The sequence below is a fragment of the Salmo salar genome, chromosome ssa04 (genome assembly GCF_905237065.1).
Source record: "Salmo salar chromosome ssa04, Ssal_v3.1, whole genome shotgun sequence".
NCBI classification, from domain to species: Eukaryota; Metazoa; Chordata; class Actinopteri; order Salmoniformes; family Salmonidae; genus Salmo; species Salmo salar.
In genome coordinates, this window is record NC_059445.1 from 67808589 (window position 1) to 67821967 (window position 13379).

Genomic DNA, 13379 nt, shown 5'->3' on the forward strand with positions numbered 1-13379 from the left:
AGCGAGAAAAAAAGTTATGGGGAGAATTTTATAGCAGCCTCTAATTTATGCCTGCATGCTCTGTCTTGACTTGCAGCCGTAAACATACCCAAGTGCTATTTAAACAAGCGAAGCACTAAACACAGTATAAACTCTAATATCTAACTCACTAGAACCCACCTCTTCTGTCTGTTACACATTAAAACATCAATACCTCAAGTGAAATTATGACTGAAATTGCCTGAAATATGCCTTCCTCAATACTGATAGGTATTTCAATATTGAGGAAGGCCTATTTCAGACCATTCAAATCAAATGTTATTGGTCGCATACACTTACAGTATTTAGCAGATGTTATTGCGGGTGTAGCGAAATGCTTGTGTTCCTAGCTCCAACAGTGCAGTAATATCTAACAATATACACACATGTAAAAGTAAAAGAACGGCATTAAGAAATATACAAATATTAGGACGAGCAATGTCAGAGTCTGGAGTATAAATATATGTATACCACAGCATTGTTGAATACAAGTTTCTGATTGGTTAGAAGGGTATTCTAGAATGGATATTAAAACCAGATAACTGAACAGATGGAAAAGATATCGGGACACCTCAATAAGCACCTACACATGCAGACTGTACTTGCTATAATAAGTATCTGAAGAATACGTACGATATAATAGTATATGTACCTCAATAGTTGAATAGGATGAGCCTTGACGAGAATACAGTATATATATACACATATAAAATGGGTAAAACAGTATGTAAACATTATAAAGTGACCAGTGTTCCGTTATTGAAGTGACCAGTGTCCCAGTCTATGTATATAGGGCAGCAGCCTCTAAGGTGCAGGGATGAGTAACCGGATGGATGGTAGCTGGCTAGTGACAGGGTACTGGGTGGAGGCTGGCTAGTGATGGCTATTTAACAGTCTGATGGCCTTGAGATAGCTGTTCTTCAGTCTCTCGGTCCCAGCTTTGATGCACCTGTATTGACATCGTCTTCTGGATGATACCGGGGTGAACAGGCCGTGGCTTGACTGGCTGAGGTCCTTGATGATCTTCTTGGCCTTTCTGTGACACCAGGTGCTGTAGATGTCCTGAAGAGCAGGCAGGGTGCTCTGGTGATGCGTTGGGCTGACCGCAACACCCTCTGGAGAGCTCTGCGGTTGCGGACGGTGCAGTTGCCGTACTAGGCGGCGATACAGCCCGACACGATGCTCTCAATGGTGCATTTCTTCAGCCTCTTGAGGTTGAAGAGGTGCTGTTGCACCTTCTTCACCACACTGTCTGTGTGGGTGGACCATTTCTGATTGTCAGTGAAGTGTACACCGAGGAATTTGAAGCTTTTCACCTTCTCCACTGCAGCCCTGTCGATGTGGATGGGGGCGTGCTCCCTCTGCTGTCTCCCGAAGTCCACGATCAGCTCCTTAATTTTGGAGGGAGAGGTTGTTTTCCTGGCACCACTGTCAGGGCCCTCACCTAGGCTGTTTCGTCATTGTTGGTAATCAGGCCTACCACTGTTGTGTCGTCTGCAAACTTGATGATTGAGCTAGAGGCATGCGTGGTCACACAGTCATGGGTAAACAGGGATTACACGAGGGGCCCCTGTGTTGAGGATCAGTGTCGTGGAGGTGTTGCTGCCTACCTTCACCACCTGGGGGTGGCCCGTAAGGAAGTCCAGGACCCAGTTGTACAGGGCTGGGATAAGATCCTGGGCCCCGAGCTTAATGATGAGCTTGGAGGGTACTATGGTGTAAAGGCTGAGCTGTAGCATCTTGCCTGAAATACCTCAATACCTCAATACTGCATCTGAAATACCTCCATACTGAAATACCTGCATACTGAAATACTTCTACTGGAATACCTCAATACTGAAATACCTCAACTGAAATTGATCTGGGAGAATGAGAAACACAAAAAAGCATCAAAACCATCAAAGGAAAACAATGTACAAAAGGCTGTGAAGTAATTGCAGTTAATCATATCAATAATGTTAGTTCATCACATCAGAGCTGTAGCTCTGCCCGCGAGTGAAGTGGAGCAGAGCATGCTGGGCGATCGCCAGCTCAGAGAAGATCAACTTGAGAGAAAGTTCAAGCCATCCTTGTGTTTTCTCATTGTGTTAGCCAAGGCCAGTGTGCATCCTTGTTGATATGCATGTAAATATATTATACAGTATCTTTGAGGAGTTTATATCTGAAGATGCACTCTACGACAATAACGTCATAGTAGTATTTTCTACTGCGAGCTAGCTATTGTGAGCTGGCTATCTCTATTTTGGTTGTCATATCATTTCGGACATTTAACACTGTATTTGTATAGGATAATGTCCCCCAGTGCGATGTTTATATGCCCTTTAATTGTTTATAGTAACAGTCAGAAGTTGACACACCTACTCATTCAAGGGTTTTTCTTTATTTTTTCTATTTTCTTTACATTGTAGAATAATAGTGAAGACATCAAAACTATTAAATAAAACATAAGGAATCGTGTAGTAACCAAAAAAGAGTTTTCCAACAGTCTTGAAGGAGTTCCCACATATGCTGAGCACTTTTGGCTGCTTTTCCTTCACTTTGTGGCACAACTCATCCCAAACCATCTCAATTGGGTTGAGGTTGGGTGATTGTGGAGGCCAGGTCGTCTGACGCAGCACTCCATCACTCTCTTTCTTGGTCAAATAGCCCTTCACAGCCTGGAGTTGGATCATTGTCCTGTTGAAAAACAAAATATTGTCCCACTAAGCTCAAACCAGATGGGATGGCGTATCGCTGCAGTATGCTGTGGTAGTCATTCTGGTTAAGTTTGCCTTGAATTCTAAATGAATCACTGACAGTGTCACCAGCAAAGCCCCCACACCATCATACCTTCTCCTCTATGCTTCACGGTGGGGAGCACACATGCGGAGATCATCCGTTCACCTACTCTGCGTCTCACAAAGACATGGCGGTTGGAACCAAAAATCGCAAATTTGGACTCATCAGACCAAAGGACAGATTTCCACCGGTCGTGTTTCCTGGCCCAACCAAGTCTGTTCTTATTGGTGTCCTTTAGTAGTGGTTTCTTTGCAGCAATTCGACCATGAAGGCCTGATTCACACAGTCTCCTCTGAACAGTTGATGTTGAGAACTGTCTGTTACTTGAACTCTGTGAAGCTTTTATTTGGGCTGCAATTTCTGAGGCTGGCAACTCTAACGAATTTATCCTCTGCAGCAGAGGTAACTCTGGGTCTTCCTTTCCTGTGGCGGTCCTCATAAGAACCAGTTTCATCATAACGCTTAATGGTTTCTGCGACTTCACTTGAAAGTTACCTCTGCTGAAAAGTTCTTGAAATATTCCGTATTGACTGACCTTCATGTCTTAAAGTAATGATGGACTGTCGTTTCTCTTTGCTTATTTGAGCTGTTCTTTCCATAATATGGACTTGGTCTTTTACCAAATTGGGCTATCTTCTGTTAACCACCCCTACCTTGTGTCACAACACAACTGATTGGCTCAAATGCATTAAGAAGGAAAGAAATTCCACAAATTAACTTTTAACAAGGCACACCTGTTTATTGAAATGCATTCCAGGTGACTACCTCATGAAGCTGGTTGGGATGATGCCAAGAGTGTGCAACGTTGTCATCAAGGCAAAAGGTGGCTTCTTTGAAGAATCTCAAATTTGATTTGTTTAACACTTTTTTGGTTACTACATGATTCTATGTGTGTTATTTCATAGTTTTGATGTCTTAACTATTATTCTACAATGTAGAACATAGTAAAAATAAATAATTAAGTAGGTGTGTTCAAAGTTTTGACTGGTAATGTAGTTTTATGGTACATCATCATATGGGTATTACATCGTATTTCACTGTTTAGAGGTATTCAAGTTCATTGTGCAGTTGTAGCCATTTAATGAAGATGATGGTGCTATGCTTTGTAGTACATGTGTGGCAGCACCCCTTTGATCTCAAATTAGTACAGTCAGAATCACTTTTATTGCACTGTATGGTCCTGTATAGCATTAAGTCATCATAGGCATGTTATAGACATGCATATTGTTTATAAGAGATGTGAATTGGAGATTGTATTCTGTCATTCACAATTGTATCTTTATTTATCTCTTTTCTTGCAGACCACACACACACACACACTTTGGTTGAGGCAGGTTTCCAGACCACTAAATGCCTTAGACCATCCATATACTGTGCGGTGCTGTTCCGTGCCTGTGCATCTTTGGCGTTATTAAACCACCTCAACTGGAATCCTACCTAAAATAATGTTTACATATTTTGCATTACTCATCTCATATGTACAGTGGGGGAAAAAAGTATTTGACCCCTGCTGATTTTGTACGTTTGCCCACTGACAAAGAAATTATCAGTCTATAATTTTAATTGTAGGTTTATTTGAACAGTGAGAGACAGAATAACAACAAAAAAATCCAGAAAAACGCATGTCAAAAATGTTATAAATTGATATGCATTTTAATGAGGGAAATAAGTATTTGACCCCCTCTCAATCAGAAAGATTTCTGGCTCCCAGGGGTCTTTTATACAGGTAACAAGCTGAGATTAGGAGCACACTCTTAAAGGGAGTGCTCTTAATCTCAGCTTGTTACCTGTATAAAAGACACCTGTCCAAAGAAGCAATCAATCAATCAGATTCCAAACTCTCCACCATGGCCAAGACCAAAGAGCTCTCCAAGGATGTCAGGGACAAGATTGTAGACCTGCACAAGGCTGGAATGGGCTACAAGACCATTGCCAAGCTGCTTGGTGAGAAGGTGACAACAGTTGGTGCGATTATTCGCAAATGGAAGAAACACAAAAGAACTGTCAATCTCCCTCGGCCTGGGGCTCCATGCAAGATCTCACCTCGTGGAGTTGCAATGATCATGAGAACGGTGAGGAATCAGCCCAGAACTACACGGGAGGATCTTGTCAATGATCTCAAGGCAGCTGGGACCATAGTCACCAACAAAACAATTGGTAACACACTACGCAGTGAAGGACTGAAATCCTGCAGCGCCCGCAAGGTCCCCCTGCTCAAGAAAGCACATATTACATTTACATTTTTACATTTTAGTCATTTAGCAGACGCTCTTATACAGAGCGACTTACAGTGGTGAATACATACATTTCATTTTCATTTCATGCATTTATTTATTTATTTATTTTTTTGTACTGGCCCCCCGTGGGAATTGAACCCACAACCCTGGCGTTGCACACACCATGCTGACGTTGCAAACACCATGCTCTACCAACTGCCCGTCTGAAGTTTGCCAATGAACATCTGAATGATTCAGAGGACAACTGGTGAAAGTGTTGTGGTCAGATTAGACCAAAATGGAGCTCTTTGGCATCAACTCAACTCGCCGTGTTTGGAGGAGGAGGAATGCTGCCTATGACCCCAAGAACACCATCCTCACCGTCAAACATGGTGGTGGAAACATTATGCTTTGGGGTGTTTTTCTGCTAAGGGGACAGGACAACTTCACCGCATCAAAGGGACGATGGACGGGGCCATGTACCGTCAAATCTTGGGTGAGAACCTCCTTCCCTCAGCCAGGGCATTGAAAATGGGTCGTGGATGGGTATTCCAGCATGACAATGACCCAAAACACACGGCCAAGGCAACAAAGGAGTGGCTCAAGAAGAAGCACATTAAGGTCCTGGAGTGGCCTAGCCAGTCTCCAGACCTTAATCCCATAGAAAATCTGTGAAGGGAGCTGAAGGTTCGAGTTGCCAAACATCAGCCTCGAAACCTTAATGACTTGGAGAAGATCTGCAAAGAGGAGTGGGACAAAATCCCTCCTGAGATGTGTGCAAACCTGGTGGCCAACTACAAGAAACGTCTGACCTCTGTGATTGCCAACAAGGGTTTTGCCACCAAGTACTAAGTCATGTTTTGCAGAGGGGTCAAATACTTATTTCCCTCATTAAAATGCAAATCATTTTATAACATTTTTGAAATGCGTTTTTCTGGATTTTTGTTGTTATTCTGTCTCTCACTGTTCAAATAGACCTACCATTAAAATTATAGACTGATCATTTCTTTGTCAGTGGGCTAACGTACAAAATCAACAGGGGATGAAATACTTTTTTCCCCCTCACTGTATATACTGTATTCTATTCTACTGTATTTTAGTCTATGCCACTCCGACATTGCTCGTCCAAATATTTATATATTCTTAATTCCATTCCTTTAGATGTGTGTACTGTTGTGAAATTGTTCGATATTACTGCGCTGTTGAAGCTAGAAACACAAGCATTTCGCTGCACCCGCAATAACATCTGCTAAACATGTGTATGTGACAATACAATTTAATTTGATACATGTCTGTCATCTGTGCCCTTACCAGCACATAAAGTAAAACCTAACCTAAAGAATATACAGTCCACCAAGTCCTCACTTACAAACAACCACCATAAAAAGTGAGAGAAAGAAATTGGAATATCCTGTGTCATGGAGAGATGGAGGTGGAAATAGCTCTCCTCCTTCCACCTTTCAATTCTCCATGCCTCTCTGCTGAGTCGCTAAGCGACCCCACGCCAACCACCAAAACGCTGTAAAATGACAGACTGACATCGCCACATAGACCCAAACAGGCCATCTGTGTGACCCAGTTATCACGGTAATAAACGCTGCCTGCCGCACCGCACTTCTCATGTCTAGCTGCTCTGGGACTCTGGAATGAGCGGCACTCTGGGCGGAAAGAGAAGAGAGGGAGAAGAGAGGGAGGGATAATTGACTTGGACACTTCCTAACACTTTGTCTGGCCCTAGGCACCAGCTTAGCTTTTTTTTTAGCTTGTGTTGGTTTGGTCCCCCCGTGGGAACATCTGACTCCACATCTCCACACACACACACACACACACACACACACACACACACACACACACACACACACACACACACACACACACACACACACACACACACACGCGCTACAGTCAGTGTTCTTGGCAAACCAGATGTCTTTGCTATTCTGAGTGAGTGATGCTGTTCAGCAAATTATATGGTAAAAAATGCAGATCCCATTAAGGACTACAGAGGTGCCCAATATGGGACTAGGGGTCCTAATAAAATAACATGATTTGCACACAATATATTGGTGCCGGGGGCTGGTCTAGTGGTAGTGCTGCTGTCCCCTGATTGCACATTTCCCTGGGAGGCTGGGGTTCGATCCACGACTGCGCCATTTTTGGTGTTGTGTCCCTCTCCTCTATGTCCCCATCTCAGTCTACTTCTACCCTGTATCAATCAATAAAAATCCAAATACTCTCCTTCACAAAAAATACAATATACGTTTGGATATTTTGGCTAATATCTTCTCCTTCTTCATAGTCTGTGGTTTTACACAGGAAGTGAAGGTGTGTGTGTGTGTGTGTTTAGCTCCAGTCTACCAAGCATGAACCTAAATAGCACAACATTTGCTGACCATGCCAGCAAGCCTCAGTAGTGTGAAAAGGATATGTAAGTGTAAACGTGAGGAGAAAAGATAATCTAGGGACAGGTGTAGAAAATGTGCGTGAGCTATACACACTATGGTGCAACATTTTGCAAAGGTGTTTATATGTCTCTGTCCAAATAAACCATGAATATATTTTCGAAAGAAAAATGGTGTGCTTGCTTCAGCAGTCTTAAAAAAAAAAAAATGATGGTAGTGGACGTAGTAGTAGCTCACTCACCCGGGGTCTCTTCCAGTGCACACGTCCGATCCTGTTGCCCTGGTAAAAGAGGGTGTCATCCACTGCGGGGAAGCGCGGGTCCTCGAACAGCAGGCCGCTGGCAAGGCACTGCCTCTTCAGGGTGGAGTACTGCTGCCCCTCGAAGGCCTTCACAAACGAGAACATCCTACAGCCCGTAGGGACCACACGCAGGAGACAGGGGGCTCTGTTAGTGACCTGGAACTGGTCTCCTACCAACAGGTCTCTTATATCCTTGAAGATTAGCTGTGCCAATGTTATTACATTTTACCTTTTGGGTAGGTTACACTATGGACAAATACACACACGCATGTATCAAAAGTTGTGATACAAGAGTCCGTAATAGCAGAAAATAAACGTAGACAGACAGAGCTGTTGAGGAAACAAGCTATTCTACTTGTAGTCACAGAGCAACGAGCTGTTGATGACCTCGCCATACGATGTGACAGGAGATCAAGGACTCAACAAATCACCATGGAGATGAAGCAGGATGTTCTCTTTGAGGTTAATTTGACACTTCAGATTTGCTACTGGCCAGTGACGAAACAAAATGGCTACCAAATTGCCTACACAGTACATACAGTTCCAACAGGCTTGTATAGAATGAGCTGACTAATCAAAAGGCTTATCTGTTAGCTACACAGCTGGTTTCTTTATATTTTTTTAATCGTGCTTAATCCTACAATGACAATCTAATGGCCATTGGGAAATAAACCAATGGGAAGGATTTTCTGCATAGCAACTCGGTTAAATAAGGCACACTGCTCTTTTGCCTTGGGAGCAGGATATGTAATGAGATCTTATAGAGGGCCAGAATGGGAAGAGGAGGAGTGTGTGTATGTGTGGAGAGGTGAGGGTAGTTAGGCTACTTCTCTTTAAAATCACGTAACATTGTCTGTCTGATGTCGACTCAATCTCAAATGTCCCAGGATTACACTGGCAGAACTGAACTGCAGACAGATCGTTCACTACAGGAGCATGGAAAAGATGGATGGCAGAAGCCTTTTAGAGGCAAACTGTCAACCAAACACACCGCACACTTCAATACCAGCCAAAAATCATCCAGAAACACCAACAGCAATATAAAATGAGACATGATAAGAAGAATGGAAGTTGAATACAGAAGCACATAGACCACCCAGTATATTTTCCCCCATCCTTCTGGTTTTTAGCTTTGAACCTCGCTCCAGGGTGAAGTTTACCCTAGGTACAGATCTAGGATCAGCTTCCCATCCCCTTATCTTAACCTTAACCATTAGTGGGGAAAATGCTAAACTTACCCGAGATCAGCGTCTAGGGGCAACTTCACCCTACAGTACTCTAAGCTCAGTTTGACCTGCTGTCTTCTTTCAACTTCTCTTTTCTGACAAGGGCTTGTAATGCAACAGCAGCACAAGAAAAAGTCAGCGTTTCATAAAAATAAAAAAAATCCAATTAAATACCACATTTAATCAAAGGAAATACAGGCCGTCAAAATGTCAACTCAATCAACCAAATCCTTTACATAATAAAAAAGCTTTATGGCATTTTCTTGTGCTGATCTTGAAGTGGTCTCCGGAGACATGAGATCACAGAAAATGATCACAGAAAAACAGAAAATGGAGGAATGCCAAATCAAATCTCTAAAAAGGTTTTAAAATCATATTAACTTCGACGAGTGAAGTAACCCTTTCATATCAAGATGATGAGTACATCATCTCCTGGAGGAATAAGGAATTATTTTAATTTAACCCTATTTACTGACGCAGATTTAGGCTAGACATTTGAACTACAGTAGCCTACACGCGTCTGCCTATAGAGTAAACATTTGCTTAACATGTCACATAATATGCTGAACAAAAATAAACGCAATAAGCAACAATTTCAAAGATTTTACTAAATTACAGTTAATATAAGGAAATCAGTAAATTCAAATAAATTCATTAGACCCTAATCTATGGATTTCACATGACTTGGCAGGGGTGCTAGGCCCACTCACTGGGGATCCAGTGCTAGGCCCACTCACTGGGGATCCAGTGCTAAGCCCACTCACTGGGGATCCAGTGCTAGGCCCACTCACTGGGCATCCAGTGCTAGGCCCACTCACTGGGCATCCAGTGCTAGGCCCACTCACTGGGGATCCAGTGCTAGGCCCACTCACTGGGGATCCAGTGCTAGGCCCACTCACTGGGGATCCAGTGCTAGGCCCACTCACTGGGGATCCAGTGCTAGGCCCACTCACTGGGTATCCAGTGCTAGGCCCACTCACTGGGGATCCAAGCCCAGCGAATCAAAATGAGTTTTCCCCCCACAAAAGGGCTTTATTATAGAAAGAAAAACTCCCCAGTTTCATCAGCTTTTCCAGCTGGCTGGTCTCAGATGATCCTGCAAGTGAAGATGCCGGATGTGGAAGTCCTCGACTTGCGAGGTGGCATGGAAAATGACACAATTAGTCATGCTATGCCGTGTTTTACTGCTTAAAGAATAGTGTCTTGTTAAATGCTAGTGTTTTTTCCAACCTGACACAAACTTGTCTTTGTGTGACTTAGTCATAAGACTGGGCGCATAGCCAAGGTTCGTTTCGATGCGACCCTAGCATGTGACATCCCATGGGTTTACTACGTACAGGAAGTCACACGTATGGAAACTTGCAGAAAGGAGCATATTATAGTGTTTGCTGTTGTGAATGCAGTTACACGGTTGAACCCTCAAGCTATCTTAAATCTGCACAGACAACTAATTGTCTTTTACACACTATCTGCTGACTGCCACGTATACAAAAAGGATGTACTTCTCTATAAAAGTTGAGACCCGACGCTGTTCGTTGGGCCTTAACTGCACAACTGTTGAAGTGCATAGTTAACTGCTCCATTTTTGCAAATATTTTAATAAAGTTGTTTTGAAGAATACACTCTCTCCCCTTTTGGTTAGAATCACCACCACAGAGGTTACAAGTGTTCTGCGGTTGTGAGGCTGGTTGGACGTACTGCCAAATTGTCTAATACGACGTTGGAGGCGGCTTATGGTAGAGAAATTAACATTAAATTATCTTGCAACAGCTCTGGCGGACATTCCTGCAGTCAGCATGCCAATTGCATGCTCCCTTAAAACTTGAGACATCTGTGGCATTTTAGTGGCCTTTTATTGTCACCAACACAAGGTGCACCTTTGTAATGATCATGCTGTTTAATCAGCTTCTTGATATGTCACACCTGTTAGGTGGATAGATTATCTTGGTGGCATTATTTTGGGGTGGCAGGTAGCCTGCTGGATCGAATCCCTGAGCTGACAAGGTAGAAATCTGTCATTCTGCCCCTGAACAAGGCAGTTAACCCAATGTTCCCCGGGAGGCCGTCATTGTAAATAAGAATTTGTTCTTAACTGACTTCCCTAGTTAAAGAAAAGGTTCCATTTAAAAAATATATATTATCTTGGCAAAGGAGAAATAATCACTAACAGGGATGTAAACAAATTTGTGCACAAAATTAGAGAAATAAGCTTTTTGTGTGTATGGAACATTTCAGGGATCTTTTATTTCAGCTCATGAAACATGGCACCAGCACTTTAAATGTTGAGTTTATATTTTTGTTCAGTATAAACTGCATAGACTCACTCTGTGTGCAATAATTGTGTTTGTGTTTTTTGAATGAATACTTCATCTCTGTACCCCACACGTACAATTATCTGTAAGATCCCTCAGTCGAGCAGTGAATTTCAAACACAGATTCAACAACAAAGACCAGGGAGGTTTTCCAATGCCTCAAAGAAAGGCACCTTTAAGTAGATGGGTAAAAAAAAGCATACATTGAATATTCCTTTGAGCATAGTGAAGTTATTCATTACACTTTGGATGGTGTATCAATATATCAAATCACTACAAAGATACAGGCGTCCTTCCTAACTCAGTTGCCGAAGAGGGGGGAAACCGGTGGCTGCATCATGTTATTGTTATGCTTGTAATTGTTAAGGACTGGGAAATTTTTCCAGACAAAAATAAACAGACAGAGGAAATAAACTGAGGAAAACCTGGTTCAGTCTGCTTTTCACCAAACGCTGGGAGATGAATTCACCTCTCACCAGGACAATAACCTTAAAAAGGTCAAATCTACACTTGCTTACCAAGAAGACAGTGAATGTTCATGAATGTTTGAGTTAAATTTTTTACTTAAATCTACTTGAAAATGGATTGCAAGACCTGAAAAATGGTTGTCAATCAATGATCAACAGCCAATTTGACAGAGCTTGAAGATTTTTTTTCAAGAATAATAGGCAAATGTTGTGCAATCCAGGTTTATTAGACTTCAGTGCGACTTTTGACATTACAGATCAATCTGCTGATGGAAAAACGTATTCGTTATGGCTTTACACCCCATGCTATATTGTGGATAAAGAGTTACGTGTCTAACAGAACACAGAGGGTGTTTTTTAATGGAAGCCTCTCCCAACATAATCCAAGTAGAATCAGGTCTAGAACCCTTACTTTTTCAATCTTTAATAATGACATGCCACTGGGCTTGAGTAAAGCAAGTGTGTCTACAGGTGACACGACACTATACATGTCAGCTGCTACAGCGAGTGAAATGACTGCAACACTTAACAAAAAGCTGTAGTTAGTTTCAAGGAATAAATTTGTCCTAAATATTTCAAAAACTAAAAGCATTGTATTTGGGACAAATAATTCACTAAACATCAACTAAATCTTGTAATAAATAATGTGGAAATTGAGTTGAGGAGACTAAACTGCTTGGAGTAACCCTGGATTGTAAACTGTCATGGTCAAAACATGTTGATACAACAGTAGCTAGGATGGGGAGAAGTCTGTCCATAATAAAGCGCCACTCTGCCTTTTTAACAACATTATCAACTAGGCAGGCTCTGGTTTTGTCGCACCTGGACTACTGTTCTGGCCCTTAAATGTACACGGAGAGCTAACAATAATATGCATGTCAATCTCTCCTGGCTCAAAGTGGACTTCTTCACTACTTGTTTTTGTAAGAAGTGTTGAAATGCTGAATGCACCAAGGTGTCTGTTTAAACTACTAGCACACAGCTCGGACACCCATGCATACCCCACAAGACATGCCACAAAAGGTCTCTTCACAATCCCCAAGTCAAGAACAGACTATGGGAGGCGCACACTACTACATAGAGCCATGCCTACATGGAACTCTACTCCACAACTGATGTCAGCAGTAAAATTAGATATAAAAAACCATATGGAACAGCGGGGACTGTGAAGAGACACACACACAGGCACAGACACAATAAGACACGCATTCAACACACACTTACACATGGATGTTGTATTGTAAATATGTGATAGTGGTGTAGTGGCCTGAGGGAACACACTAAATGCATTTGGTAAAGTGTTATGAAATGTAATGTAATGTTTTACACACACTACCGGTCAAAAGTTTTAGAACACCTACTCATTCAAGGGTTTTTCTTTATTTTTACTATTTTCTACATTGTAGAATAATAGTGAAGACATCAACACTATGAAATAACACATATGGAATCATGTAGTAACAAAAAAAAGTTAAACAAATCAAAATATATTTTATATTTGAGATTCTTCAAATAGCCACACTTTTCCTGGATGACAGCTTTGCATACTCTTGGCATTTACTTTGTCATTATGGGGTATTGTGTGTAGATTGATGAGGGGGAAAAAACAATAATACATTTTACAATAAGGCTGTAATATAACAAAATGTGGAAAAAGTC

The 13379-nt window shown here is 42.0% G+C and overlaps 1 protein-coding gene across 2 annotated transcripts in view; it reads right to left on the bottom strand.

The window, feature by feature from the left end:
- The window catches only part of LOC106603714 (calpain-5), an 81331-nt gene that overhangs the window by 51422 nt on the left and 16530 nt on the right, over positions 1-13379 (bottom strand). For both annotated transcript variants that reach the window (XM_014197733.2, XM_014197734.2), the window contains one exon: positions 7656-7821. In XM_014197733.2, coding sequence (XP_014053208.2) covers positions 7656-7820 — 165 coding nt within the window. In that variant the 5' untranslated portion in view covers position 7821. The remainder of the gene's footprint in view (positions 1-7655; positions 7822-13379) is intronic.